Raw genomic sequence first — 26,881 nt, forward strand, 5'->3', positions numbered from 1 at the left:
ATTACGAGGGCGGAGGGACAGCCCCCTTCCGATAGAAAAGGGGCGGAGCTTTGATAGGAGCCGACTAACCAACGGTCGAGCGCGATGGCTCGATTCCGCCCGACAACTTTTGATATTTTCAAGTCCCCCCCTTGCACACATTCCACCTTTCCCCCTTTTGGAAGTTGTAAGCGCAGGAGCCCCGCCCACCACCACTCGGTCGGCCCCTCCTCTGACGTCAGCACTAGGTGACACTGCCATCGAAATCCCTCCTCCTACCGTTTCTTTTTTCCCTCGTTCCATTCCGGTTGTTGTTGTTGTTCCCCTTCTGTCTACACGTAGAACGACAAAATAAACGCGAGCCAAAGGAGGACCCGCCCAGTCTCAACCCACCTCCCCCCCCCTCCCTCCTGTTTTCACTTGTGCATCCACAGGAGGAGTCCCTTTGAGGATTTAGGGGAACAACTTGGTAGTAACGGGCGACATTTGACACGACCGACTTGATGCCGAGTGGACGACGGCCAACTCGCTCCCAGTTTTCACCGAAAAACCCCCCAAAAATTTGTTTTCAAATTGAAAATCACCAAATCAGACAGAACAAAAAAATCTTGTGGGATTACCTGCGTTTTTTTCACATCCCCCCAAATCGACTTTGCCGCTAAAGTGACACACATTTCGTTCAAAAAACCTCCGTGCCAGTTATTTTTTTTTTTTAAATTCAAAGTGTCGACCGTGTGTTTAGTGAGTGTTGAATTTCCCGCCAATAACCGCTCGTTTGAAAATTTGAAAAAAAGTTTGTCGTTTCGATCTCGTCATCCTTGTCTGCCCCCCACCCAGTGAACGATTGAATTGATGATCAAAGGGGGTGGCGAGCGCACCATGAGCTGTGCCCAAGTGATGTACCAGCCGTACGTGCCCTACTTGTCGTCTTACGACCGGTCGGCGGCCGCAGCAGCCGCCGCAGCAGCCGCCGCCGCCGCATCGGCCGCCGCCGCATCGGCCGCCGCCTCCAACGGAGAATCACCCGAAAAGGTAAAAAACCAAAAACTAATTTCATTTAAACCCTCCGATTCTTTTCCCCCTTCCGGCCTGATTGAATTTTAAATTTCAACCCAATTACGCAAGCAGAAATATCGGCTGCATCACGACGGATTGACGGACACGGGGGCCGGCGGCTCAGAGAGCGCGGCCGCCAATTACGCCAGTAATTACCTGCTGCTGAGACCCAATTACTCGTCGAATACTTCGACATCGTCGTCGGCCGTTCTCAACGGGCCCAGCAGCAGCAACACAAACACCTCGGCCGGAACACCCGTGCCGGTCGGCTCCAATCCGTCGTCTCCGGTGGCCGGGCCGTCGTCATCTTCGGCCGGGACCAGCGGCGGAGTCCTGATGCTGGAAAACGTCTCGCCCGTGGGCAATCGATCGGGATCCTCCTCTTCGAGTTCCCAGCACCTGATGGTCCAACAACATCAACATCATTTCCAGCAGCAACAACAACAACAGCAACAATCCAACGAGGATATCAAACGCGACTTGTCCGACATGTGCGGCCAGCAATCGGCCGGCCAGCAGGAAAACATGCAAACCGATCACGACGCCGACGACTCCGACCTACACCACCAACACCACCAGCAGCAACAACAACAACAACACAAAGAAACGCAGTACATTTCGGCTAATTGCGTCGTCTTTATGAGCTACTCGGGCGACACGGCCTCGGTCGTCGACCAGCATTTCAGCCGGGCCCTCAACTCGACTCAGCCGGAAAGCGCCGGGGGAGTCGGCGGCGGCGGGAGCAGCGGGTCGCCCTACGCCGACGCCTCATCCGCCGGCAGCAGCGGTGGCGGCGGCAGCAACAACAGTCAGAAAACCTCGTCGGGAATTTCTTTAGTTAAAAGTAAGTCACCAAATTTTTTTTAAAACAAATTCATTTGAAAGAAAAAGAAAAAATGGCTTTAGGGTTCGTTAGTTACAAATCGCTTTAGGAGGGAGGCGCACGCGCTCGTTACCGGACAAAACATTTGAATGAACTTGGTAGCTCAAGGGGAGGCTGATTTTGTGTGTATGTCTACTCGTTTAACGACCTTTAGTTTTTTTCAAAAAAAGAAAAAGAAAAAAGATTGACGGATTTCTTCCAAAAGTGACTTTGTGTGTGCAATCGACTGTGTGTGTGTGAAGTAACAATATTCAAATCCAGCTAGCTAGCTCTATACAAGTTGGAGAGAGAGAAGAAAAAGAAACAAAAGCTTGTATAGTCGTTTTCGTCTTGTACACACGTCGCATTTGGACAGGCCAGCAAACACCCGGAGAATATCCGTCCTTCTTCTTTTCGATTCAATTCAATTCAATTCAAAAAAAGAAAAGAAAAGAAGGGAAAAAGAGATTAGCATCATCATCACATGTACTAACACACACAGAGAGAGGGGGGGGGGGAAGAAAGAAAGAAACGGGTTTCCATTTTCTTTCTTTTTTCGGTTGTTGAGGGAATTCGACTCTAGTCGAACCGAATCAAAAGCCGACGTGAGCCACATTGAATCCAAGAAGCCAACTGGGAAAGTGTGAGGAAACAACACAAATGATCTGATGGCCAATGTGTTCCCTTCTCTCAACTTGATTTGCACAATGTTTTAAACGAGATGGTCGGCCATCTGGAAATAGCCCGACAACAGGTATCGGCCCTTGTCTGCACGTTAGGGTTACATGCGCAGTTGTTTAATCATCGGATGGGGAGAGAACAGGTCTTCTTACTTTGAGCGTTTTAAATTTAGCTTCTGCCACAACTTCTTCTTCTTTTCTTTCCTTTCGGGTTTTTTAAGCAGCAGCTGCTGCTGTTTGTGGCTGTTTCGATTTTGAAACGCAATCTCTCCCACCGAATCAATCAAGAATTCCAATACGTATGTATCAACTGATGTGTCCTGTCTCTGCAAACTCGCCAAAAAGAACATTTTATTTTTAATGACGGAGAAGAAAAACAACTCAAAAAGACAATGACGAACGCAACGGGCAGGTTTTCTATTTCTCTCTCTATATACTTTCCCAAATAACGTCGCCCGTGTGTGTGTGTGATTGTGTGTGTCGCTTTTCTTCTTTTGTCTTTTTTTTTTCTTCACTTGATTCGCCTGGAGAAAAACAAGAAACTGGGCGACTCTATACGTTGCATATACCAGCGGCAGCCGGGCCAGCAAGCGCCCAGCCAGCAGCACACACAGTCACACACACACACATTCCATTCCGACATGTCGGATGCTTATCGGCTTCGTATCCTTTGGCCTCGTCGATTCATTTTCTTCTTTTTTTGAATTTCCCTCCTAAATAAATAAAAAAAGAAGGGCCTCCTCCGCCACCACCAGCTCTATACTACTCCTCACAATAACACTATTACAAAAACACAAGAAAAGTACACACACACACACATCTCTACAGTTTGTGTGTATATATATAGCTTTTCAGAGATTGTGGGGCGGGATCAATCTCTGCATCACATCACGAAATCATCCATCAAATCCGCCCGCCTGTTTCCCCCCCTTTTTGGCTAGGGGTAAAATCAAAAAAATCAAAATAAACGAAAAATTTTTATTTCATTTTTCAAACCAAAAAAATAAAATTCAACCGGCCGACTTCTACAATTTACTATTGGGTTTGTTGGCTAGCGCACCCGTTTTTTTTCTTCTTTTATAACACCATTTTTTTGTTTTATTCCTGTACTCCGTTGCAGAAGAATATTTCGACATCAAAAGAAAGAGAAAGGGAAACGTCTATAAGTGAAATAACAACTGGGAAGAAAAAAGGAGAGAAAGAGAGAGAGACGATATGGATTGGATTTTTTCCGGGGATGGATGGCATTTTTCGAATATCAACGGCCGGTCCCGCCGTCAAATTCCAATAAAGAAAAGAAGAACGAATCTATCTCTATTCCACACACACACATCCCTTCCAGCCATTTTGATTGTTTCTCTCCCGTCCGTCCGTCCGTCTATAGTAGTACACTACCCTTTTTTTGATTCCCGTCTTGCGTTCAAAATGTCGATCGAGCCGCCAGATCGCCGGCCACGTCAGGTGATGGAGCACTTGGGTCGCGATAGAACCGATGGATTACCAAACACACACGGTTTCCATCCATCCATGATGATGACCGCCCAGCGAGATGATCTCTTAACTGGCCAACTGGTTGCTGTTGGGTTTGGTTGGGGTGCCCTGTCTGGCGATGCCCGTCTGTCGGATCAAAAAAACGATCGAAACAATTTTTCCCACCAAACAGTCCAGTCTCTTAACAGTCAAACAAAAAAATCGGAATCCCAAATAGAAAAGGCGATAGGATCGTCCGACTTGGCATTTCAGCATCCGACTCTCGGATTCTATGACCAGAAGAGAAGGAGGAGGAGGAGGAGGACAGGCGACAAAGTTTCACGTTCGAAATCGCTGAATGGTGTGCGACTATCGAAGTGAACGATCGATAAAAAACCGAATACCTTCGCATCCTCGCAGCCAAAGGAGAGAGAAAAGGAGAAGAGAAGGAGATCCTGTTTACATTTTTCGAGTAGTTAGACACACACACAGAGTCAGTAGGACAACAACAAGAGTCTCTCTTTCTCTACTGCTTTCCTCTTTTCTCCCATCCAAACGCCATCGCCTCTGATGATCTGACACATAACAACCACCACAACAACAACAACAAACAAGAAAAAGAAGAAAAAAAAAAGACAGGAGAGACGTGTGATTCTCCCATTTTTTTTCTTTTTCCTGACCGTATCTTGTTGGGAAATCATCTTTTTCACGTATCGACGCGTTGCCAGTTACACGTTCGCATTTGATTTTTGAAACTCTGGCGCGAGTTTGTTACCCCAAAAAATAATAATAAAAAAAGAAATGAAAACTCGTGTCAAAAGAAATAACCTGATTCAAAAAAACGAACTGGATTCAAATGGTTCCATTGATAAATCCCCCCCCCCCCCCCCCAGCACCACCGACATTCCTGACAGTTGGGAAATCACGCCGTTATAGTCCAGTATAGGCCTCGATTGGAATGAATAATTTCATATGTTTTTATTTAATGTGTTCACAACCCCTTGGAAAAAAACAAACAAAAGAAATAAGAAAAGCTAAGAAGAAAAATATGAATAAATAAAAAGAAACAAATGAAAGCTTTTTGGTCGCGCTGTGTGTGTCGCCGACCGATCAAAAGATATTTTCGTTGTTGTTGTTGCTGTTGTTAGTTGTTGTTGTTGTTTGGTTGTTTGATAATTTCCCCTATACGGTAGGACAAAAGAAAGTCACCGACAGCCCCTCCGCTACCCAATGACGTACACCAGCACCAGAGAGAGCAGAGACGGACCCAAAAGCCAAAAGGTTCCGTTCGTCGTCCGTCATTTTTTCGTTCGTTCGTTCGGGACACGCACTGGGGAAAAAAAAATGAGAGACAATGGCTTATGCTGTGCGCTTCGATATACCGCCGGGGGAGAAAAAAGAAGGAGGGGGGGGGGAATCTATTTTCAAATTTTTGCGCACTATTCAAATAATAAATTGATGGCCAGTCCAGGGGAAAAAAGGAAAAGAAAAGAGCACGGCTTCTCCGCCATTTGTCTTTAGAGAGAAAAATTTCGCGGTTGCACTACTCACGTCCTATATGTCATCCATTGGTATCGTGTACAGAATATTACCTCCTCTCTCTTTTATTTTTAATTTTTCAATGTTTCTAATAACGGCCAGTGAATTTTCCAATGTTTAAAAAAACCAAACAAGAAAATACTGGAAAGGAAAACTGGATTCGTCTCATTTCGCCGCCGGAAAAGCTCTCTGAAAATTCGAACGTTTTACAAAGGCTTTGGCTGATGTAACCACACGTCTCATAGACTATTCTGCGAGTCTGTATATAAGTGCCTGCGTCCAATCGTGAAAAAAATGGACATTTCACAAAAGTAAAAAAGAAAAAAAGAAAAAGAAAAATCAGAAACGAATCAAAAACCCGTTTCTGATTGCGAACAAGTCAATTGAGAAAACCCAATGGAATTGGACATTTTCTCGTTCACTAATCTGCAGAGAGAGTCTATATGACGCAATGTCCAACCGTTCAAAAAATAAGATGAACTCTCGAATCAAATAAAAATGGCCAAAAATGAGAAGGTCTGACCACCATCGAGAATCTCTTTTCTCTTCTTCTTCTTCTTGTGTCGGCGAAATGGAAAATCAAATCAAAAATAGCAAAAAATAGAAAGAAAATAAAAAAAAAGATGACACAACGTCCTCTGCCCAGCGTGATGAATAACCTGGCAGTTTTTATCCCGTTGTCTCTTCTCTTCTCTTATTCCCTTTTTCTCCAAAGGAGACACATGCACATAATGTCATTCATTTTTTACTCTAGTCGACCAAGTCGGCTGTCATCGTAGCGACCGACTCGTTTTCTTCCTCTTTTGATAAATTCGACGACTGCGCTACTGCATCTTTGCCTTTTTCCCACCATTTTTAGTTTTACCTTCTTTTGGGATGGCGAGGGATGGAAAGGTTCTTCCCCCCCTTCCCCCTGGAAAATAGACTGTCGGGTTGGTTGGGTTCATGGGGGCCCCTCTTTAACCGAAAAGCCGCCGCCGCCGCTGCCGCCCAGGACTCGATGGAAAGAAGAACACAAATACCAGTAGCAGGTAGTTGTTGTTGTTGTTGTTGTAGTGGAGTGGTAGCAGTGGTCGAGGGATGTACGACATCGGCAGGAACAAGGCCCGGCCAGCAACTAAATCAAAATGCGTAAAAATAAAATAGAATAATATACACATTATTATTTTTAGCTGGCGAGACACACACACACACACATGAGCATTTGAATCGAAATCAAGGCAGCAGCAGCAGCTTCATTCCCGACAAGAGAAAATGGCTGGGGGTGAATCAAAAAATGATCGGAATGCCAAGAACTCGGCCGAGAGATCTTCCGTTAAATATATCCCTGTTAGACATTTTCTTCCGGCCAAAACAAACAAACACCTTCATTCACTACCTTTCCGGTCAACAAACAAACAAACAAACAGACAGACAGAAATGTGCGTGATCTTTATTTCGGGAATATTATATATACTATGTAGGCCTATAGCACTAAATAACAAAAAAAGGAAGCGATGGATTCCTAAACCGCCTTCCATGTATTCATTGTTTATCTTTGATTGAATTCCGGACGCTCTCTTTTTTTGTCTTCCCACCCGGTCCTTTAACACGCAAGCCGGGAAAAACTGTTGGGCGCATTTTTGTCCTTCCAAAAGTCACAAAACAAAAGGTTGAAACACCAGTTTCCTCCCATCCGAAAATACTGCACATACAGTCGGGGATGATATCATTAGCGCATTACAAACACCAAACTAACTGGTTTCTTTTTGTTGTCTTTTTTCTTCTTTTGTTTTCTTCTCTCCACCGAAATTCTTCGTGGGCGCATTTTCATTCATCAACTGCTGAAGGCGGAACGTCAATGGCTCAAAGGAGTTTCCCACCGTCGTTTTGGAACAGCAACTACCAGCCGCCAAAGTGTCAGGTGCAGCAACTGCAGCAGCACCAACAACACCACCAACAACAACAACAACAGCAACACCTCCACCAGCAGCAGCAGCAACAACAGCAGCAACAACAACAACAGTTGTACGGGGCGATGGGGAGCAACCAGCAGTCGGCGTCGGCGGCCAATCAGCAGCAGCAACAGCAACACGATCTGTTCAGTCAGGCCGAGGCCTATCACGCTCACGCGGCGGCTCTCAATCATCATCACCATCATCACGCAGCCGCCCATCATCACGCGGCCGCCCACCATCACGCTCACCTGACTCACGCGGCCCAGTCCGACCCCTGGACCCACTACTCGCTCAGCTCGCAGGTAAAATTGAATTTTAAAAATGGCCATTTTTTCAATTTTGGCGGCAAATTCAAATGGGAAAAAATTTCAAAAAATTCGATAGGCCTATTCGGCGCATAATCTTAGCGGAGGTTACGCCGGAGTGTCGGGCGTGTCTGCGGCCACTTCGGCGGCGGCCGCTCGCTTCGGCAGCCACCACCAATCTTACGGCTCTTTCCTGCTCCACCAGACGGCCAATCCGGCGAGTCACCGAGTTCTTCCGGCGGCGGCTGCTGCGGCAGCGGCCGCCGCCGCCGCAGCCGCCCACTGCTCCATCAAATCCGAGCCGTGGACTTCAGTGTCTCATCACCGTTACGGCCACCATCCTCACCATCCGCACGCTCACCATCCGGGCGATCCGCTGGCTCTGACGGCCCACACCGACCTGTCGACGGGTCATCACCATCCAGCCATCGATGCGGCTTCCTACTCCGCCGGCCACTCCTACACCAACATGCCACCAGGTAAAAAATTCTCATCCGACTATTCCGGTTCACTTGATAACGTCCAACCAAAAAACGATCCATCTCGGAGACTCAAAAGAAGGAAAGTAGTCAGCCGATTTTTATTGGTTTCCGCCGGAACGTGAAGGTATTAAATAGTTAGGCCCATGATCAATGACTGTCTCCCGTCAACACCCCCTCGCATAGCTGGCCCATCAGCTCAGACTCCGTTGTGTTGTGCATTTCCAATAAAAGCGGATGACAATCCGATCGAGAGATTTTTCCTCTCGACGCTTTTATTTTGCTTTTTATTGAAAATGCAAATATCAAACGGGGTTGGCGGTAGGAGTGGGGGGGGGGGGGGAGATCGGACGGTGTTTGATCTCCCCCCCGACATTGTACACGATAAATAATAGGACGGTTATATCTTTCTTCCCTCCCTCCCTCTCTATTCATCTATCCAATATGTCTAAATAGGCGAAAATATCGCAACAAGGACGACACAAAAGATGATCTATAGATCCTACCAACAGCAGAGGGGGGAAAAGGACACGTGTTCCATAAGCGACACAACTCTTGATCTCATCTCATGTGTGCGACAATCATTTGTCGTTTCCCCCCCCTATAGGTGATGGGTGATAGGGGGGGAGCTATTTCAAACTCCAAGCCAAGGTATATTGTTGTACACGCCATGCTATAACATGTAGGCGATAATAGACCGATAGTGGGACATGACCCCCACCGAACGACAGAGACACGCGCCTTCTCGTCTCTCTCTCAGACTCCGGTTTGTGTCACACACGGCTCTCGCTCGTGACTCTTACTGCGCAAAAGGGAACCTTTTAATTAAAAATCTCGTCAACTACTAGAGACTAGAGACTGGGCGTATTAATAGTGCTAGTTCGCCTCGATATGAGATCAAACTTGTTGTATATTGTAGTACAGTCGAGTGTAGTGCGGACATGGTGTGTGTGTGTGACTGCAGACAAGGTGGTGTCCCCTATACACAATCTACTACATAATATCCCCTACACTTGAAAACGGATCCTGCCCACTTGAAAAACATGTGAATACATCCTTCTCCTCCTCCCCTCTCGGAGAAACAAGTTCCATATGTGAGCAATCTCTTCTGTGGGCTCCTCTCGTCTAAGGGGGGGTTACACATATAATGTCGACTGGTAAGAAATATTTTTTTGTTCGGTTGCGCATCGAATGCTATTGGACGACTAGGCACAGTTGAATGGGTTACCAGGGGGCAGTGAACGGAACAAGTTAAGTTGAAGATATTATAGGTCTATCTATTCTATATATGAGATGAAGGAAGAAAAGGAGAACGACATCAAAGAGAGGCCTCCCGATATTGCTACGCCCCTCTGTTCTTCTTCTTGTATGACAATCAAAAAAAGGACAACGACACGAGATGGGACCGAAAAAGGACGAGAGAGAAAATAGGAAGGAACTCAAGCCGAACGAGATCTTTTATATTGCGGGTAGGAGAGAGAGAGTGCCGAGGGCGTAGAGGCTTCTGGGCGCATTTATTGCGTCGACGACAATCCAATTAGCTTTTGATATTACCATGTGAACGAGAGAGAGAGACAGAGAGAGAAAGAGGCAGCCAGCGACACACACACACACGATCGAATATATCCAAGCGTCGGGAATTGGATGACAAATAATTTTTAAAAAAAGGAGAAATTTTGATGTTTTCGATTTCGATGGTCTTTTTAAAAATAAATTCATTTGATATTTTTTTATATTCGATTAGGTTTGGAGGCTGGACAGGTGCAACAAGAGCCGGGCAAAGACCTTTACTGGTTTTGATTGATGACATCATCATCATCATCATCATTGGTGTGGGTTTTTGTTTTGTGTGGGGGATAATTCCGATGGATCACATGACGCGCGCGGGACGGACGGAAGGATCGCAGCATCGATTAAAGACAAATTTCGTTTTTTTTTTTGGCGCCAATGATTTCAAATCAATTTCACATTTTATATTATACAAAAAATTCATCACCATTGTGCGTGTGCGTTATTTTCGTGTACGCGTTTACATTTCTTTTGACAAAATAATTTTCTTTCTTTTTCTTGTTTTTGTGTTTTCAAAAACCTTCACAAAACCCCCCCCCCCCCCCCCCCACACACACACTTTTACCGCAAAGTTTTTTTCGTTGACGTTACCGGTTCGTATTTTTTAATCAATCAAACCCAAATGACGAGCTATAATAATCTTTATACATATACATTACATACAATAATATGACAAAAAAAAACCTAAATAATTCTCATGTGTGTGTGTGTGTTTGTAGTTTCTGGTTACTATATTAATCAGCCGATTTTTTAAATTGAATTAACGATTGGACGGGAGAGGCAGAGACTAGGTGACAATTAAACCAAAAAATGTTGGAAGATAAAAAAAACAGCAATTAAAAATAAAAAGTTGTGCAAGTTTTACAGTTCTTTTTTTTTTACTACTAGCTACTACCCATTTAAAAACCCGGAAATTTCAAGTTTTCCCAGTGTTTTGTTTTTCTCTTATCTCCGCTGTCGAGCGCTAAAATCTGAATCTGATATGACATTCGGTTTGGCGAGCGCGTTTTTTTTTTTTTTTAATATTCTTAGCCTTCTCGTCTTGGGTTTGTTTAATTAAATTTCAGAAAACTCTCTCTCTCTCTCTCTCTCTCTCTCTCTCTCTCTTTTTCTATGATTTGTGTGTCTGTCATTTTTTCCGTGTCTGTGCTATGGCGAAACAAACAGAAAACAAAAGGCAGAAAAAAATGTGTGTTTTAATCGTCAATGGGACTTTTTTTCGACTAGTCAAATAATGTGGAAAACGGCAAAAAGGAAAAATCAACAAAAAAATAGATGGGATAATGACATCACCACTACTTTTCCAACCAAATAATTGCAATTAGAAATTGTGAAAGACACACATACACACACACACACACACAGAGCGCGCGCGATCCAACCCAAACGCAATCACCAACTGTTCACACGTACGTGTAATAAAATAATCGTCGCTATCGACATTGTTTCCTCCTTCCTTTCTCGATTCTTTTTGTCAAATCATCTGTGTCTTGTTTTGTTTTTTAAAAACCGTTGCTCCTTGATTTCTTGATCAAAAATTTCTCGATTGATTTCCCCATAGCTCTACTTCACCTCCCTCCTCCAAGTGTGTAAACCTGTCTTTCTCGACACGCCCACACGATGAATGTTGACACGCCCCTCTCAATGACAACCCCGAATCCATATTTGTATACGTCCTGGTTTATTAAAATTTCTGTTTGAATTCAAATTCAATTTTTTTTTTAAATGTCTGTTGGTCGGTCGGTTTTTTAATTATCTCCTTCAAATGTGAAATTGTTTTTTGTTTCTTTGTTATTATTAACTCCCCTCACAGCTGATAGCCACCACCACCGCCACCACGAAAGAAAAAAGCAACAAATCCAATAATTATCACGTCAACAGTGTGTGCTATACTACTACTACTCCCACTACTACTACTATATATTATATATAAATATACATAAATGGAACTGAATGAAAACCCAGTTCGAGTTTCTTTTCTTTTCTTTGACTGTCTAAAACCAAAAGTGGAAGTCACACACATGTTTGTGTTGTTGTTGTTGTTGTTTTGATTGGTTTTTCGACGGAGGGGCTTTCCAGCGTGTCTCAACACGTGAAGAAAAAGACAAAATAAAGAAAAAGGGGTTCAAAGACATTTGTGTTGAAGGAAAGAAGAAGTTGTGTGCCTTAATGAGTCGCGCCGTAGACGGACGGACGGATGGAGGGATCGTGATGGATGGGAAGTTCCAACGGATCCTGGCCGTCGTCTTTTTGGCGCGCTGAACTTTGAACCGTTCGACCGAGAGGTTCGAATAGCCGGAAGAAAAAAAGGGGGGGAGGAAACACAGCACACAGAGTCCAGCAGCATCCGCTCAATGATGTTGCCCATGTAGATCTATAATACCCCCTTCTTTTTTAAGGACTTTGTGTGTGTGCGGGTGGGTGCCTTCACTTGATGGGCCCAACACGTGTCGAGTTGGACTCGTTTAAAAAGAGAAATACTCGGCAACAGCCCCTGGAAAAAAAATACAGAATAAAAAGTAGCCCGGCACTAAGACGGGCGACATGTTTACGGCAAAAGTTCCTCGTTTCGATCCCGAAAGGATTTTCCCCTTTTCGCACAATAGAAAAGAAAAGAAGAAAAACCCTTTTACACTTTTTCGACCGGCCGAGTGTGTGTCTACTAGCGTACAAACAGTTTCCAAAAAAAGGGTGTGTGTGTGTGTGTAGGATATATTTAGGGGGAAAACAATAAGAGCAGTAGCAGCAGGAGCAGCACGCGCGTTCTAGGAAAGAAAAGAGCCGTCGCTGGCCCATCAAATAAAGATTGAGCCTTTTGTCTTTGGCTTGAGCTTCTCTTTCAGCTGTTGTTTTTTGGTCGAGTGTGTAAAACAAAAGCCCTTGCTGCACACACACACAACTGTATTCTTCTCTTTTTAACTTTTAATGACTTTGACAGTTGGCGGCGCTCTTCAGCTCCGTTCGTATTTTTTTTTGAAAAGGGCGGCGGACGAAAATGGAGCTGCGATGTGTGTGGATCATTCGACGCGGCCATGTTTGATATCGATCGTGCGCTCACAGTTCCTTCTCTATGTGAGAAGACAAGTCCAAGACAGAGACGGATAGTTGGAGAGCGACAAAAGCGGAAGAAGGCGGAGTTTCATCCTTCCCTTCAGATATAGAAGATGCCGGCCTCCCACGCTCGACCGCACTTGCCCGGATTGTTCTCTCTCAATCGACGAATGGTGGGGGACCAATCGTCGTACAAGGAAAAATGGGAAGCAGCTATAGTCCTGGCATAGGCATTCCTTCATGCCAATATCAAGAGAGACAGACTTTTCTTTTGTTTTATTTGTATTGTTTTAGATTATATTTGTTTTGTACTATTCCCCCCCTCTCCATTTCGTCTTCTTCTTCTTCTTATCAAAGAAAAATCCCGGGTCTCTCTTTCTCCGTCACGCTCCGCAGAAGAAGAAGCGGAAATATATATCATCCAGCGCGCGCAACCCATCACACACAACGACGACTCGTTTCTTTCATTCTCTATCTCTCCGCGTCAATCTCAATTCTTCAAACTTTTATTTTTTATTTTATTTTATTTTATTTTTGTTCCTCTTTTCGATTGTGAGTTTAATTTAATTGCATTTCAATTTTTTTCCTCGAGCAAGAGCAGAACGCGGTGGGTAAAGAGAACGAAACAATTCACTTCCGCGCTATTGGAGGCGGGAGATGCGGCGGTGCGCGATCACGCTCTGGAAAACGTCGCCTGGAAGCCGACACGCTCTACTAGGCATCAGACACGTCGTCGCGATAGTGATATTATTACTGAAACACACATCTGCATGCGGCTGGGAGAAATAAATAATAAAAAAATATGTCTTCACGGTTTGGCGATTCGAAATTCAAATTTTCAACATCTTCCCGCCGAATTTTCAAATCGAACAAAAAATTGTAGACCCCACAACCCCACAAGAAGAGACAAACAAATAGAAGCAGACCTTAATGGGGGTCGCGTACCCTCGGTAGACATACACTACTAGGCCTAGTCTGGAACAACAGCAACATCAATCTAATTGATGTACTACTTGGTGTACTAGCGCACAAATGACCGTGTCACATGGAGTGGTTCACTTTCTCCAGGCTGTATCACTTTTCCCTTCTGTCTGGAGCGGGAGTTGTTGAAAGATGAAGAAGAACATCCAACGAGTGGGATGCGGTTGTGGTGACAGACCCCCCTCTGGTCCTTCTATCCTCCGTTTTGGTGGTTTGGTGGAGAAGAGAAAAACTCATAAGACCCCTGACGAATCTTTCAACCAGGGAATCTTCGTTGTGTCGGTACTTGTACAAACATCCGGAAAACCAAACCAAACGACAAAGTCAAAATCGAAAAAGGCAAACAACCTCCCTCCCAAAAAAATGACGATGCCACCAACGACGTTTTGATAAATTTCTCGTCCAATCTTTTTCTTTTTTCAAATTCCCCGCCATTTCCTCCTGTGGAATTATTATTTAAAAAAAAAAAAAAAAAAAAAAAAAAGACTGCGGTAAGAAGAAAGACCCGCTATCGATGATTATCCACCAGAAAAATCTCGGCCCATCTTTCTTGTGGAACCGGGAAACGGACCGACACACACAAGAAACCCAGAGGCCATCCACTGTCTGCAGAGATGGAGAAACACGGGAGGTCTTGGAACGTGTAGGTAAAAATGGTTATCAGTGGCCGAAGATCATCGAGGCACATCGGAAGATGAAGGCTAACTCCTCATATTCGGACGACAATGAAACCGACCCCCCAAATCAAAACAGGAACCAAAAGAATGACCACTCTATTTCCATCCCGGCATTCATTTAAGTGCCATCCGCCCAATTAAAAAAAGAAAGAAAAAATAAAAGTATCGGGTGACTATTTCCATTTTGACAAATGAAAATTCGAAGGGAAAAAGAAAAGAAAAAAAAAAAACCCTCCTGACTTTGCCGTTGTCTTAATTGTAACACAGGCAAGAACAAATCTATTACCTGTCTCTGCTGAGCTCTGAGAAACAGTCGCCGTTGCTACGGCAACCTCATCAAAGAGAGAATGGCTGGCTACCCCACCGGTGTGTAGTAGAGTAGATACGAGAGTCTTGACTGTCTATATTGTCCTTTAGATAATGGACTTTTTGGGCTGCTGCTGCTGCTGCCGGCCGGCCTCTCCTCCCATGTCTCTGATTAACGCGCCCGGCTGGACGATTCTTCATCATCATCAGGTTCTCCCGGTACTAAATAGAAGAGGAACACATATATGTACGCTTTCTAGGTGGAATCAACGCACAAAGGGGGGAAAAGGGATCGTACGTTGTACAAGCGGAAGAGGTTTTGATTACAAGCCGAGGGACTAATAAAGCAAGCTCCTTTCGGCGCTGCTAGAGACGACGAGGACCCCTTTCATTCTCTCATTTAATGGACCAAAAATCTTATTTGAAGATAAAGAGGAGGCGCAGGCCGGCCAATATAAACGGCTTGGGGGATTCTCAACAACAATCTTTGGTCTTTGGTCTTTGGTCTCTGTGTGTGTGTGTGTGTGTGTGTGCTGTGTGTTTTCCGGTTTCTTTGGTGATGTTAATCAAGCGAATCAAACGGTAAAGACCGGCTGGCGTGTTGATTACACGCAGGATCAAGAGATATTGAATGTTTTCGAGCTGACTAAACGATTCGTTTTGATTTTTTACAATTAACATTAATTTGATTGGCCGCCGAGGAATAAGGCAAGAGAAGGATAGAGATATTGGCTCTGCTGAAAAAAGACACTCTTATCTCTCTTCTTTCTCTCTAGCTCTCCTTGGAGCTTCTTCTTCTCTTATTATTTTCGAGACTGAGATGTGGATATCTGTGTAACTATGATGGATGTGGGGGCCCCGGCCTCCGCCGCTTCTTTTTTTTTTTTTTTTTCTCCTTCCAACATTGGAAAATACATCAAACATCAGACAGTAGATAATAATAAGGAGGAGGATCATCTATTTTGGGAGCATTTCCTCAGTTGAGGCCAGTTCCTCCTCCTCTCTGCTCTTTTAATATGCTACTGGAGCTTAGCTGCTGCTGCTGCTGTCCTCCTCATTTATGCCTTTGGTTGCGTTGACGTTTTTCTTTTCGGGTTTCGAATATCGGCGCTTCTTTCCCCCCCTTATTATTGTAACTATGATTTCCAGTGGCAGTTGAGGAGGGGGGCTTTTCTGCTCTTATTAACATATTCATCTTTGTGGCTTTAAAGCTGATGGCTATAAAAGAAGGAGAAAAACAAGGAGCTCAAAGAAGAAGAAGGAAAAGAAAAAAACGAGATTTCAAAGAAGAGAAACACACACACATACATACAAAAAAAGCTTTTGAATTGAACCGATGCCGCCGTTGCCCTTCATTTCTATCTTGGGGGGGTTTTGTTTGTTTCTACAATGACGGATGACTCCCGTCGGTCACCGAATTATAACCCAAAAAAAAAAAAAAAAAGAAATTAAATAAAAAATAACATAGGACGTCCGTTTCTTTTTGAAATTGTGATTATTCCTTGCTCCCTTCTTTCTCAGTCGCATAATTTTGGTCTTCGTTTCCTTTTTTAAAAATCGTCAATTATTCACGAACAAAAATAAATCTGCAAAAAAAAAGGGACGAACGCCAAAGAGAATCTCAAAGATCTGCAGACACAAAATAAAGAGACGGGGAAATCTGTAAAATTTTTGTCGGGCGCCAATTTCGTGCTAAATTTGATAGATGACGAATCAATTCCCCAAAGACAAAATCACCGGCACAGCAGCAGGAGGCCTATTTACATAATACACACTATACTCCCGTTTTTGTGCGCGACGGGGTGGTGTTAAGTGTTTTAAATGTGTATTATAGGCCTATCCGCCGCCCCTATTCGCTCTAGTCGTGTTCTGCTCCGGCGGAGCTGCAAATGGGCGAAGCCGGGAGAGAGAGGGTCTCGCTCAACAACACGAAGAAGAAGAAGAAGAAGAAAAAAAGGAGGGATAGGCAGCAGGAGGAGTAAGAGGATTGCCGAGTAGTCAAGGCGATAATAACACACTGGTCGTAAATCAGCCTACACGCGCACCACATTTACACTACGAGCACTAAATCAACCGCCGTTCAATCACGAAATTCTCCCTCCCCCCTCCCAAACTTTTCCTCTATCCGGTTTATTTTACAGTATAGGCGATGATGTCACTCTTAGAACAGGAAGAAAGAAAGAAAAAAAGAACCCCATAAAAATATGCAATAAAACTTTCAAAAGAAAACGACATTTTCAAAAAAACTAAATGGGAAAGTCGATGGACTCGTGTTCCTGATTTTCCAGTTCCCTTTGTGGCTGTCGTCTTCGTATATTCGACCGCCGACGGGCTCACGAAAAATCAATAATTACGGACGTAAATATCTATTATTGGTTGCAGGTATACACGCGCACCCACGGATTTACATTAGACATTACAAATAATCCAATAAATATTCATCTCAAACTGGACACGACAAAGATACCAGTTTAATGGCTCTGTGGTCGTTTCTTTTTTCTTTTTAAACCTTCCGTCAAACAAATATATTTAAAAAAAAAATAAAGAATCAAATGAACTAAAACTTGCTGTTCTGCGCTCAGCTGTTTTAATTGTTTTTGTTTTTCCGCATCAACCTTTTTCTTGAGGGACAACGGAATTTTGCAAGTACATCACGTAATCAGGGCAATTGGCTCTCACATTGGCCAATTAGTACACGAATTGTGACAGTTTTTTCCATCTCAAAAGGGACACCGCCACTGCTGGCCTCAACTGCCACGGCGGCAGTTGATTGATATTCCAAGGTTTCGTTCGTCTACTCTTTCATATTTCGAGATCCCTTTTGTTCTTTTCTCTTTGCGCGTACACAATAACACCGTAAGACTAAGAGTGAAAGTAGAATCAAAAGACCTAACCTAAGCCACTATCTTTTCAGCTATAGCTGCTCTCTCTCTCTCTCTCTCTGTTTCTATTTCGCTCTGACGTGGGGGTATAAAAGCGCAGAAATCAAAAACATAAAAAGACGATAACATTTTTCAATAAGAAGAAGAAGAAGAATAAAAAAAGACGATGCACAATGTGCTCCTCTTATCGGGTGGAGAGAGTGCGGTGATGCAACGTGCCCACCGATTTATCATTCCTGGCCGTCGTTGCATCCAAGAAAACAGGGGTACGACGACGAGACGAGAGAGTATAGGTATATAGCAGCTCTTTAGGTGTGCAGAGTAGCTCAGACCCAAACTTATTGCCCAGGAGCTAGTCTTAGCCAAACACCATTTTCTTTCTTTCTATCCTAGTTTGTTTTTGTTGTTTTTCTTTTTTTCCCCCACCGTCCAAGAGTTATGCGACCGAGCCCCGGTGTACACAAAATTTCCCACCGTTTCCAGCTCACGTACGAATTTCAAGTTTTTTGTTTTAAGAAATAGAAAAGAAAGAAAAAGAAACGTTCAGGTTGATCATGCAGCTGTGCCATAGCTCCTGCCGCCGCTCTTGTGTGCTGTTGGATCGACTAATGTGGATGTGTCACACTGGCCGCGCGGCGGCGGCCCTTACACAAAAGCCGCACCGCGCCGCCATAAGAACAGCCCGAGAGAGAGAGAGAGGAACTTGCGCTACTCTACCAGATCACCGCTTACTCTTCTATATCAAATATAAAAACAGAAATGGGAAAGAAAGGCATCACCGAAAAGTCTTCCCTTGGGATTCTGACTGGACTGGCACGGCTGCCAAAAAAGCAAAAGAAAGAAAAGGCATGGGACAGTCTCCAAGAGTCTTGGGAACCACTTTGGTGGGGATTCATCATTTGACCAAATCAAAAGAATCAACTCTTTTTCTTCTTCTTCTTGTATTTCATCTTCTTCTTCTTCTTCTTTCCCTCTTCATGTCTACAGAAAAGAAGAAAAGAGCCGCGCTGACTGTTTCAATGTCTCGAGGAATTCGATAATAGTCCCCACTTTATCTCCCAGCTCTCAGCTCTCAACTATAGTTTATAGAGGAGCATCAAAGTGGACAGAAGTCGTGTACGGTTGTATCAGTCACCTGGGTCACACATCGATGGCTACCGAATTCCCCCCCTAAAGAAAAACAGCGCATAACCCCTCATTCAACCCCTCCCATCTCCTGAATAATTAATTAATTATTCGTTTTGCGCGACTCGAGTATCGAGTTAATAAATGATTGCCTCGTCAAAAAACGGTTGGAAACAAACGGAGCGAGGTGCTGACCGATGAAAGGAATGCAGTTCGGACCTTGTGTGTATAAATACAGCGCCGGGGTCTTGTAATATAGTTGGCCACTCGCTACCGATGGCCCGTGGGAAAGGAGAAAGAAACACAAACAATGTCCCACCATCCCAGCACCAGTCTTTATTAGAGTCTCCACTCTCTCTCTCTCTCGATCCAATACGGCAGCCCAGGAAAGGCCAGGCAGCCGCCGAGTCCAGGAGCAAAAGAAGAGAAAAACAGAGCTACTACTACGACGACGACAAAAACAAAATGACTTCCCAATAATTCCGTGATGGCCATCCATTCCGGTAGATAGAGAAGAAGAAAAAAATAAAACCGAAAATAAAATAAAAAGACAAACCCAACCGGCACTCATCCATTTACGTGGCTGTTTCTTGTGTGTCTCTGCGGCCTAATATAACATGGACGAGTAAAGGGTCCTCCTCTCTTTCTTGTCCTTTCTCGATTCTTTTTCCGTCCTAAACTTGTTATCTGACAACCGCAATCGGTCGATTTATTTCAAACCTCATACAAGAACTTTAGACCAGTCGTTCCCCCCTCCCCCTCAAGAAAAACCTCAAAAGACACAATCCAAAAAATCAACAACATTATAAAAGAAAAGAAAAATTCCCGATTGAATAACAAAAATAATCCGTGGCCGGATGTTAGAGATTGAAATCGGATTGCCGAATGAATGGAGCGGAACAACAGCCACCACAAGTCAAGTGTAGCCCCCCCCCCCCCCCCCCCCCCCGAAGAAACAAAACTAAATAGGCAGGCAGCAACCCCAGTCGGTGTGTGTAGGGTGGATTTCTCCACTCACGCAAAAAAAGAAACAATAAGAAAAAAGAGGTCTATAAGCATATCTAGATGTCTATCCCATATGAGGAGAGAGAAAGAGAACGAAGAGAAGAAGAAAAAAACAAACACTGTGTGTGAGGAGATAGAAAAGAATTTCGGGAATGCCTGAAATTCCCGGCGAGTCAACATGAGCCTTGACGTCGGCGTTTGCGGCTCGTTTGGTCGCTGCCCGGACCGCGACACGGATGAAAAGGTAATCAAAAATTGTTTGTTATTATTACTATTCATTTCTTGCCTACCTTTTCCCCCTTTTTTTTCTTGGTCTTATAGTTATTTTTTTGTTTTTTTTTTAACGCAACGTTTTTACACCAATCAGAGGAATCAAAACAGTGTCATTTGAAAAGACAAAGAGGAAAAAACAAGAAGCTTTGCTAAAGAAATTTAATTTTGTTTTTTTAATGCTTCTTTGCTCATAGATTTGGAGGCCCAGGTGTGTGTCTGGGACCCGACGCACCTGACGTCAGAATTAATAAATAACAAGAGACTCCCACCCGGAGACTCTCTCCTTTGTCGATGATAGGGAGGGGGGGGGGGGGATACGCAATAAAAGTGGATGGATGATTGACATGTGGATTGGAATGAAAAGAAAATTCCCAAACGGAAGGGAAATTACGAACGAAAAAAAAAATCAATTTCTCCCCGTTTTCGGATAACGACACTGGGAAAAAGGGAGCTGGAATATGGACTAGCGTCTCTCATCATATCTAACTCAAAAAGAAAAGAAGAAATAAATATATATCAAAAAAGGGAGGAGGATATAACATCTGGTCGCCAGAAGTTCACCTCCCTTTCAAGAGGGGGTTAAAGCACTTAGAAATGAAAATCGACAAAAATTGTAATAATAATATCAGAGCGAAAGAAGGGGGGGGGGGACACAACAAAAAAATAAAATAAAAAGAGTTAAAAAGTCCCTTTCATTTTCTTCTTTCAGGCCGTCATTATTTGTCGCCGGATGATATTCAAGCGAGAAAGAAAAAGAAAAAAAGTTAGAAAATGAGATCCAACAGAAACCGAAGAAGAGAAAAAAAAAAACCTCCGAGACTATAAGCAGCCCCATAAATCCAATTAGATATCCGCTCAGAGCCCATTTCTTTGGCTATGCAGAGTCGCATCTGGTGAGCATCAAAAGACGTGAGTCTGCTCGGCCCTGTGTGCGTGTGTGTTGCTGGTCGGCAGCTCGGAGCAACTCGCACGGCAGGAAGTTGTACATATCCTCAATTCTTACTACTAGACGATTCCACCCTGGCCTGGAAAGGTGCACCGGTCTGATTTTTTTCGGTTAGAAAACGGAAGGAGAAAAGAAAAAGGCAAGAGCTGCTGTAATAGAACTTTCGCTTCGTTCCCGAGAAAGGAAAAGTAGACCTCTTATTTAACGCGATTGGAAATGGAGAAATGGAGGTCGCACTTTACGGTAACAACATGGGGACCCGTTACGTTCCAAAACTCATTGTCTCCACCATGTGTGTGTGTGTGTGTGTTGAGGACAAGGGTCTCAACAGAGCTCCTGTGTCTATGGCACTTGTCTATTTTTAGGGACGGCGTCTTCAAGTCGTCGTCGTCTAAACTTTTTTCCTCTTTTTTTTTTTTCTTCTTTTAATTTTATTTTGCTTATTTGGCGTCGTCGTCTACTTTTTTTTCTCTCTCGTTTCGGGGGTTGACATTCGGTATCATCCATTTCTGCCCCCGCAGTGATGGAATAGCGCGGACCAGCGAGTTTCAACTTTGAAGTCATCGCTGTGCTATCATCCATACACCCCCTAGCCGACCCCCCTCCCGCCTTTCTTCCAGAGGAGAGAAAGTGTGTAGACGATAGGTGTGTGTTGTAGATTGTCAGCGGATCCTCCTTCCCTAACAAACCCCTACCCCACCCCCCCTCTCTTCTTCTTCTTCAAAAAATGTGTATACCAACAACAGTTGACATTGGTTTAAAAAAGTCGAAGAAGAGAGAGAGGCTGAGAGAGTGATGCGCCTGTGGAGAGTTGCAACAAGACACACAAACAGCCACCAGATAGAAAAAGTTCGAACGAGCGAGAAAGAAAAGGGAACGATGTCAAGTCGTTGATGGATCGGGATGTTTCTACCGACGGAGCAAACCCTCGTCGCACACGATCTATCTTCACTCCTCATGTCGGTCAACGGAGACGCACACATACAGAGCGGAAAAGAAGAAGAAGAAGAGTGTGTACGTATGTGTGGGGGAGTCCAAAATAAGTCACAGTTGACTCAGTCTGGCGACAAAATAAAATACGCAAAAATTTTCAAAATTAACCTAGAAACTAGTAGCCTTCCCCAATGAGATATTTTGGTCTCGTACATTTGCAACGCACTGTATTATTATTACGATAATAATGATCGCCATTTGTTCAAATATTGATTCGAAATTGGCGCGGTGAAAGCAATTTCAAATGCACGCTCCTGACATCTAGCGAACAAAAAGCAAACGACGCACAGCTTGTGCCACCTGTTTTGTTGTTGATATTCCAAGTCCACAACAACATACAAACTGGGATTTGGAGCTCGACATTGTCCCAAAAAACGACCTCGATTCAAAAGGAGCGTTGCAATAAGGAGGCGCGACCTACTTGCCCCATCATGAACACTAAAGAAGCAAAAAGTGGTAGGTAGTACAGTTATAAACATGTTCAATCGCCCGATGGGATTGCTGGTCGACTAAAAACGTTTCGAATCCTCCAGGGTAAATACACGTCGACTAACATTCACGCCACGTTATTTGACAGTTCAACACACACGCCCGACTCAGCTAACAAGCTGCTGAAGTGAATTTCTTCCATTAAGGTGTGTGCTGAAAAGCAATACAACATTAAAGTGGACAGAAATAAAACAAAAGTTTTTGTCTTGAATTAAGATGGCTGTTGTCAACATGAGAGACAGCAGGGAGTCAGCTTCTTCGCCAACTTTCTTGGCACCCAGGTACACACTTGCATCAAAATTTTCTTTTCAAACAAAACAAAACCAACCTAACCTCTATTTCTTTTGTCAGCCCACCAGAATGGACTTGGATGTCGTTTCCCAGACGTTACCTCATTGCAATTATGGCCTTTTTTGGATTCTTCAACATCTACTCTCTGCGAGTGAACTTGTCCATTGCAATTGTGGCCATGACTGAGAACCGAACAACAATCCATGCAAATGGAACCATTGGATATGTGAGACTTTACAATAGGCCTGCACACAGTTTTCAATTTAAACATTTGTTTTTTGTTTGCACAGGACCAAGACTTCCCATGGAGTTCTAAAGAGCAAGGCCTTTTGTTAAGTTCATTCTTCTACGGTTACATCACTACTCAATTGCTGGGAGGCTGGTTAGCTCCAAAAATGGGCGCAGGCAAACTCTATGGATTGGGGATTCTCACAACTGCTGTATTGACTTTGCTGACTCCCCTAATTGCTGATTTTGGTCTAGTGCCATTAGTTGCCATCCGCATTTTGGAGGGAATTTTCGAGGTATGCAATTATTGAGAGAAATCAATGAGGATAAAATTCGTTCAAAACTAAACCACTAAACCACTAGGGGGTCACGTTCCCAGCGATGCACGCTCTCTGGAGTAGGTGGGCCCCACCCCTTGAACGGAGTAAACTCGTTACGATAGCCTACTCAGGAAGCTATTTCGGCACGGTCGTTTCAATGGGAGTTTGCGGATTACTGGCTGAACACCTCGGATGGGCCTCCATATTTTACGTCTCAGGTAATTCAGAAAAAATAAAAGTAAAGAGTAAAAAAACGTCAACATCATTTTGATTGCAGGAACTTTTGCCGTCCTCTGGTGGATTCTATGGTTCGTTTTGGTAAAAGAATCTCCTCAAGAAGATCGTTTTATCAAAAGAACGGAACTGGATTACATTTCAAATTGCCTCGGCTCAACGGCTGATCAACATGTATACAACACGCTCAAAAAATACCAAAATCAAAACTTCATTTCTAATTGTTTTCTCTTTTTTTCTTTCTTCAGAAATTAAGTGTGCCTTGGAAATCAATACTGACGTCATTACCCGTTTGGGCGACCGTAGCCGCTCACTTCGCCGAAAACTGGGGATTTTACACGCTTTTAACACAACTTCCAACATTCCTGAGCGGTATTAATCTTGCTTTGACACTTAAGAAAAAAAGATTAATAGCTAATGAAACATTCTGACTAAATTTGACAGATACGTCTGACCTCAAACTGGATAAAACAGGATTCCTTGCTGCCATACCGTATCTGGCCATGGCCATAATCGTCCAGACCGGTGGCCAGCTGGCCGACTGGCTTAGATCAAGATGGCGTGTCGAAACCACAAAAGTCAGTCAACATTTAAGATTTCAAATACGAGCCGAATAATAACTTTTCCTACGCCCACTTACAGGTTCGAAAAATCTTTACGTGCGGGGCTTTCGTTGCCCAAACGATCTTCATGCTCGCCACGGCTTACACTCACGCGGTAACAGCAGCAATCATTTGTTTAACCATTGCAGTTGGTTTTGGAGGATTCGCGTGGTCTGGATTTAGGTAAAAATTTCAACAAAAAATTTTCCCCCATTGTAGACATGCCTATCATATTTCTATTCTTGTTTTGTTTTTTTTTTGTTTTTTTTTTTTTAGTGTCAACCATTTAGATATTGCACCTCAATACGCATCGCTCATCATGGGATTATCGAATACCGTGGCTACCCTCCCCGGCATTGTTAGCCCCGCCCTAACTGGCTACATTGTTCAAAACAAGGTGATTCCAATTTCTCGCATGTAAATTTTCGGAGGAAAAAAAAGCATGGGTTGCAAATGTTTTACACTACTAACAAGTTAAAATTGCATGGGATAAGATAAGCTGACAATTGGAATTGGTCTTTTGGTTAGACGGAAGAGGGATGGCATATGGTGTTCATGATAAGCTCCATGATCTATTTATCCGGAGCGAGCTTTTACTGTTTCGGCGCCAGTGGGAAATTACAAGCATGGGCCAGCCAGTCATCCCGACCTCGCAACTTTTTAGACTCGCAAAGTGGCCAGTCCGAGACGACGGCGTTCCTCCAAGAGACGGACGGAGAATAAAATAAAAAGTGCCTTCAATAAAATATGAATAGACTAACCCGGAAGAAATTCAGAACTTTTTGGGTTTAACTCGCACAAACGTCCTCAAAGAACTCCTATTGCTGATCGCCATTACTTTGAATGTGATTTTACAGACTTCCAGCGAGTGGCATCTTGTGTTCTACATCTCAGCCGGCATTTACATGATTGGTTGTGTATTCTACGCTTTTGTTGCATCGGGAAATCGACAGTCATGGTCCCAACCCACTGAAGATACTGACCCTAAAACAGGAAATACTCTGGCACTGGACTCTGTCAACTAGACGACGAAAAAATCTGAGATGAAATTGACGCTCTCTGTTGCTAGAACTATTGATTCGAACCTCTTGACGAATTTAATGTTACATGATCTGATATTTAATGATAGTACGCCCACAAAAGATGAAAGAATAAGATGTTTTCAATCTATGTTTCGGTGCCTTTAAAATATAATTCCGTAATTTATCTCAAACGAACAGAATGTTTCCTCTTGAAATATTTTGTCTCACACTACCAAAATCAATAATCTCATTTCTCAAGTATGAATGGACTGTTGAAAGGGTATCAAGAACCACTGGCAATGAAAATTACAGTTAAGCAATTTGTGAAAAGTTTGTGCTTTCTGTATAAGGAAATACCTGAGGTGAGACACAAGCCCAAATAGAGAAGGCAAAAATTTCAGGATTACTTATATGCAGCAACAACACAAACAACACATGAATATGCATGAACAGTTTTGAACCTGCTTTAAAAAAACCTGATCGTATTCTTTTTTGGTCAACAGACTACTTGAAATAGTCTAATCAAATTTCTTCAAGGTACTGGTGGTACAACACAACTCTTGTAGCAGAAAGTAATTGATCAAGTCCTACCTTTCAAGATATTCTTTCTGGATGTAGGACACCGATGAGTTCTTATTGTAAAGCCCCAATCAACAGTAGCACCTTGACAGAAGTATCACATAAAGTTGTTCTCCTTTAAAAACACACTATTAAAATAGTGTGTGTTTTGAACAAGGTTCCAAGTTAACGAAACTAGAGACACTTTTCCAGAAGCACTGTAGGGAATATTTTAACACGTGGTCTTTGGTACTACAGCAAATATTCGAAAACTTTCTTGAAATTCGAAAGCGTTTCTTGGTCCAAGGCAGGCATTACAGCAGTAGCAGTACCCACAGTAAAATACCGTTTAGACTACAATAGTTTAATTGAAATTCATACGTATGTGGCCTATGTGCAACAATCACTAACAAAACGTATGTGGATAGTTCGACAACTCACAAATTTGATGTCTTACCCGACAAGAAGCACGAACATTTCTGGCAATGCGCGCCAAATCGAAATAACATGTAATTAATCAATTAATGCGACATTGCAACTTATTTCGAAGTTTCTTGATTTCAGCATTTTCCATTTTCCAAATGATCGATGTTTCATTCTTTCGGATCTTTCCTTCTAAATTTAACTCTGCTGCTGATTAAGAGATAAAGTTATGGAAAGTTCATTATCTGTTGTAATTTTACAATTTTTTTTAAGAATACTGGTTTGACAAGGGGCAAAGTAATACAGAATAACAATTGACATAATTTCATTTCTCCAGAAGAATAAAGAGAGATTATTATTATTATATTACTGTGCCAGGGGTGTGGAGGTATGATATCTCCCTCGGACTAGAGTCCTAGTATACATTTCGAATGAGCTCATAGCCAAAAAATTAAATATTGATCATGAGTGGCAGAAAATGTTGTTTGAAAAGCACAGGTTATTGTTAGATCAAAAAAAGTTCAAAATTCGGGTTTTCGTACCTACTTTGGCTTGGAGCAAATAGCAGCGAATACATCAGCATAACAGGTTTTTCTAGA

General features: G+C 43.3%; 2 protein-coding genes and 1 long non-coding RNA gene across 5 annotated transcripts; 2 read left to right on the plus strand and 1 right to left on the minus strand.

Annotated features, from left to right (window-relative positions):
• Positions 1–477: 477 nt before the first annotated feature.
• On the plus strand, positions 478–11,288 carry LOC124320309 (ecdysone-induced protein 74EF-like). The gene is made up of 5 exons (XM_046783136.1): positions 478–1,011; positions 1,108–1,879; positions 7,416–7,825; positions 7,908–8,307; positions 10,052–11,288. The coding sequence occupies exons 1-5, from the start codon at positions 832–834 to the stop codon at positions 10,105–10,107; spliced, it is 1,818 nt and encodes a 605-aa protein (XP_046639092.1). The 5' UTR covers positions 478–831; the 3' UTR covers positions 10,108–11,288.
• LOC124320516 lies at positions 5,509–26,318 on the minus strand. Its single transcript, XR_006913958.1, has 3 exons — positions 25,893–26,318; positions 14,872–15,113; positions 5,509–6,703 (listed from the first exon to the last, which is right to left on the minus strand). It is a non-coding gene; the product is annotated as an uncharacterized LOC124320516 (long non-coding RNA).
• On the plus strand, positions 22,415–25,492 carry LOC124320341 (sialin-like). Of its 3 annotated transcripts, none has more exons than XM_046783185.1 (12): positions 22,415–22,571; positions 22,649–22,750; positions 22,803–22,885; positions 22,956–23,121; positions 23,186–23,419; positions 23,487–23,661; positions 23,721–23,851; positions 23,926–24,049; positions 24,122–24,255; positions 24,320–24,462; positions 24,556–24,676; positions 24,808–25,259. In XM_046783185.1, the coding sequence occupies exons 3-12, from the start codon at positions 22,821–22,823 to the stop codon at positions 25,000–25,002; spliced, it is 1,488 nt and encodes a 495-aa protein (XP_046639141.1). In that variant the 5' UTR covers positions 22,415–22,571; positions 22,649–22,750; positions 22,803–22,820; the 3' UTR covers positions 25,003–25,259. The 3 variants fall into 3 exon arrangements, with proteins under 3 accessions (XP_046639141.1, XP_046639140.1, XP_046639142.1); XM_046783184.1 differs by having other exon boundaries at positions 22,821–22,885; XM_046783186.1 differs by having other exon boundaries at positions 22,649–22,885; positions 25,137–25,492.
• Positions 26,319–26,881: the final 563 nt, after the last annotated feature.

Source organism: Daphnia pulicaria, chromosome 1 (genome assembly GCF_021234035.1).
Source record: "Daphnia pulicaria isolate SC F1-1A chromosome 1, SC_F0-13Bv2, whole genome shotgun sequence".
Lineage (NCBI taxonomy): Eukaryota > Metazoa > Arthropoda > Branchiopoda > Diplostraca > Daphniidae > Daphnia > Daphnia pulicaria.